The sequence below is a fragment of the Plasmodium inui genome (assembly GCF_000524495.1).
Source record: "Plasmodium inui San Antonio 1 unplaced genomic scaffold supercont1.107, whole genome shotgun sequence".
Taxonomy (NCBI): domain Eukaryota; phylum Apicomplexa; class Aconoidasida; order Haemosporida; family Plasmodiidae; genus Plasmodium; species Plasmodium inui.
In genome coordinates this window covers 12,254-14,282 of record NW_008481941.1, presented here as the reverse complement: position 1 = coordinate 14,282, position 2,029 = coordinate 12,254, and the positions used below count along the sequence as shown (strand labels likewise).

The 2,029-nt window shown below is 32.2% G+C and overlaps 1 protein-coding gene across 1 annotated transcript; it reads left to right on the top strand.

Annotated features, from left to right (window-relative positions):
• Nucleotides 1–858: 858 nt before the first annotated feature.
• On the top strand, nucleotides 859–2,029 carry C922_05597 (hypothetical protein; the record flags this gene model as incomplete). Its single annotated transcript, XM_008821168.1, has 3 exons — nucleotides 859–924; nucleotides 1,055–1,838; nucleotides 1,989–2,029. The coding sequence occupies 3 exons, from the start codon at nucleotides 859–861 to the stop codon at nucleotides 2,027–2,029; spliced, it is 891 nt and encodes a 296-aa protein (XP_008819390.1).

Genomic DNA, 2,029 nt, shown 5'->3' with positions numbered 1-2,029 from the left:
CGTTGGGTGGTGTTAAAATTCGATTAACTTTTCCAATTATCACAAAAAAAATTGGACCCCTCCAAGTAATTTATCTCTTATGATTCTCTAATCCTTATTAATTTTTTTATATTAAAATATGCATAATGCCAATGCTGCATAATATTTATGCAGTACAGAAAATCTGGAATCGTAATGCCTACTGCATCATCGTTTTTTCCTTTTCCATTTATTCTTTTCTAATTTCGAAATATTCATGGCACTATACCAAAAATAGCACTGCTTTAAAGAAATTTATATAGATTAGGACATTATAGGAAAATCGTTAAATACGTCATTATCATTTCGCTGCTACCTCGATTAATAAAATAATGCACTTCGCGAAAATTCCTTATGCGTATTTAGAATAGATTTCTCTAAGCTTTGTGCCTTAATTCTGACTAAATATAAAACAGGAATTTCCTTTTTTGTATTATTTATGGGAAGGTTCCATTTTTCTAAAAATGAACCTTTTGAGACGTGGCCAAATTGTAATTTTGGTAACATTCATAATATTTCTTTGTACAAATTACTTTACGCCTCCATCAATTTGTAATATTTTTATATGAAGCGTGTAGTAATATATTTCTATTGAAAGTCTCCTTCTTCATTTTAGAAGCTTCGACGTTTATTATATTTAATTAAAACGAGGACGTTGTCTTATATGAGGAAATCATAGAAAAAACAAAAAACTCCTATATGGGTTACCTTAAATATTAGGAAATGCATATATATATGTATTACCTGCACATATATGTTCATCTGTATATACAAAAGAGATTCATTCAAAAAGATAATTAGGCAGCCTTAAAAGATACCATATGAAAATAAAAGGCAATTATGATCACGTTCAGAAAAGCACTTACCCTCTCGCTTTTAATGAGCACATGGCAATGCTACCATAAGGTATTTCTCTACTGCACGTTATATTTTACTAACACCTTTCACCAACTTGTACTTCCATGAAAAATCGAAAGTTTCCTATTGCTTAAGAAATTACCCGTGATAAATTGTTTCATTTTACTTCAATTTTTAGTCACTAGGCCCAAGTACTGTACACCACAATGAAAGCAAATTAAACAATTTATTAAATAAAAAATTTGGAAGAATATTGCATGAAAAGAACCTCAGGAACACCAATTTAAAAAGAAGAATAATTAATTTACTAAAGGAAGATGATGACGATTTCAGGGAAAGACTCAATGCATTATCACATGATTATCATTTTCGAAGACTATTTAATGTGTTAATAGTCGATGACCTCTTTCAAGAACAATCTAGAGACGTAATACGAGATAAGCATTTTCAGGAGCAATTTCATATATTAAAAGATAATGCCATGCTTGACTTGGAAGTTCCTATTCCCCTGTATGATAATGACTGTGCCCATGCGGAAGGTAATAAATTCAGATCCTGCCAGAACTTCGAACGACATTTTGACAAATTAAAAATTCAGGAGCATAAAGAAGAAAAAGAGATTCAAGAATTAGAATCCGATGAGGAATATAAAAGCGAAGGGAGCAATATAAGATGCAGGGGTTATTGTAATGATAATCAGAGGGAGAAGCTAAGAGGCAGTGTTCATTATGCGGGGAGACCGCTTTACGGAATAGAGCATGATATTCCCTGTAATTTAGAGCACAATGAGGATTTGAAACAAACTTTTGAGGATTATACAAACAACAGAACAGTGAAGCCAAAATCTAGATTGATTTTAATTAGAATGCCCAAGAAAAAAATGTCGACACATGAATTAGAATCGCTGAATTCTAAAAGTGACAGCCTACAGTGTAGCAGCAGCCGTTCCTGTAAACGTCCACGTAAGCACAGGAAATTCTTATCGTCGTCAAGGAAACAGAAAATATTCTTTCCATTTATCTCGATACCAGTAGGGATTTTTTCTGGAATTGCAATTTGTTCAGCAATGCAACTTATTAATGTCGCCTTTTTTCCATTATTTGCCTCATTAGCATTAGTTCCATTGTTAGTGTATTCTTTAATGGACTCCTAG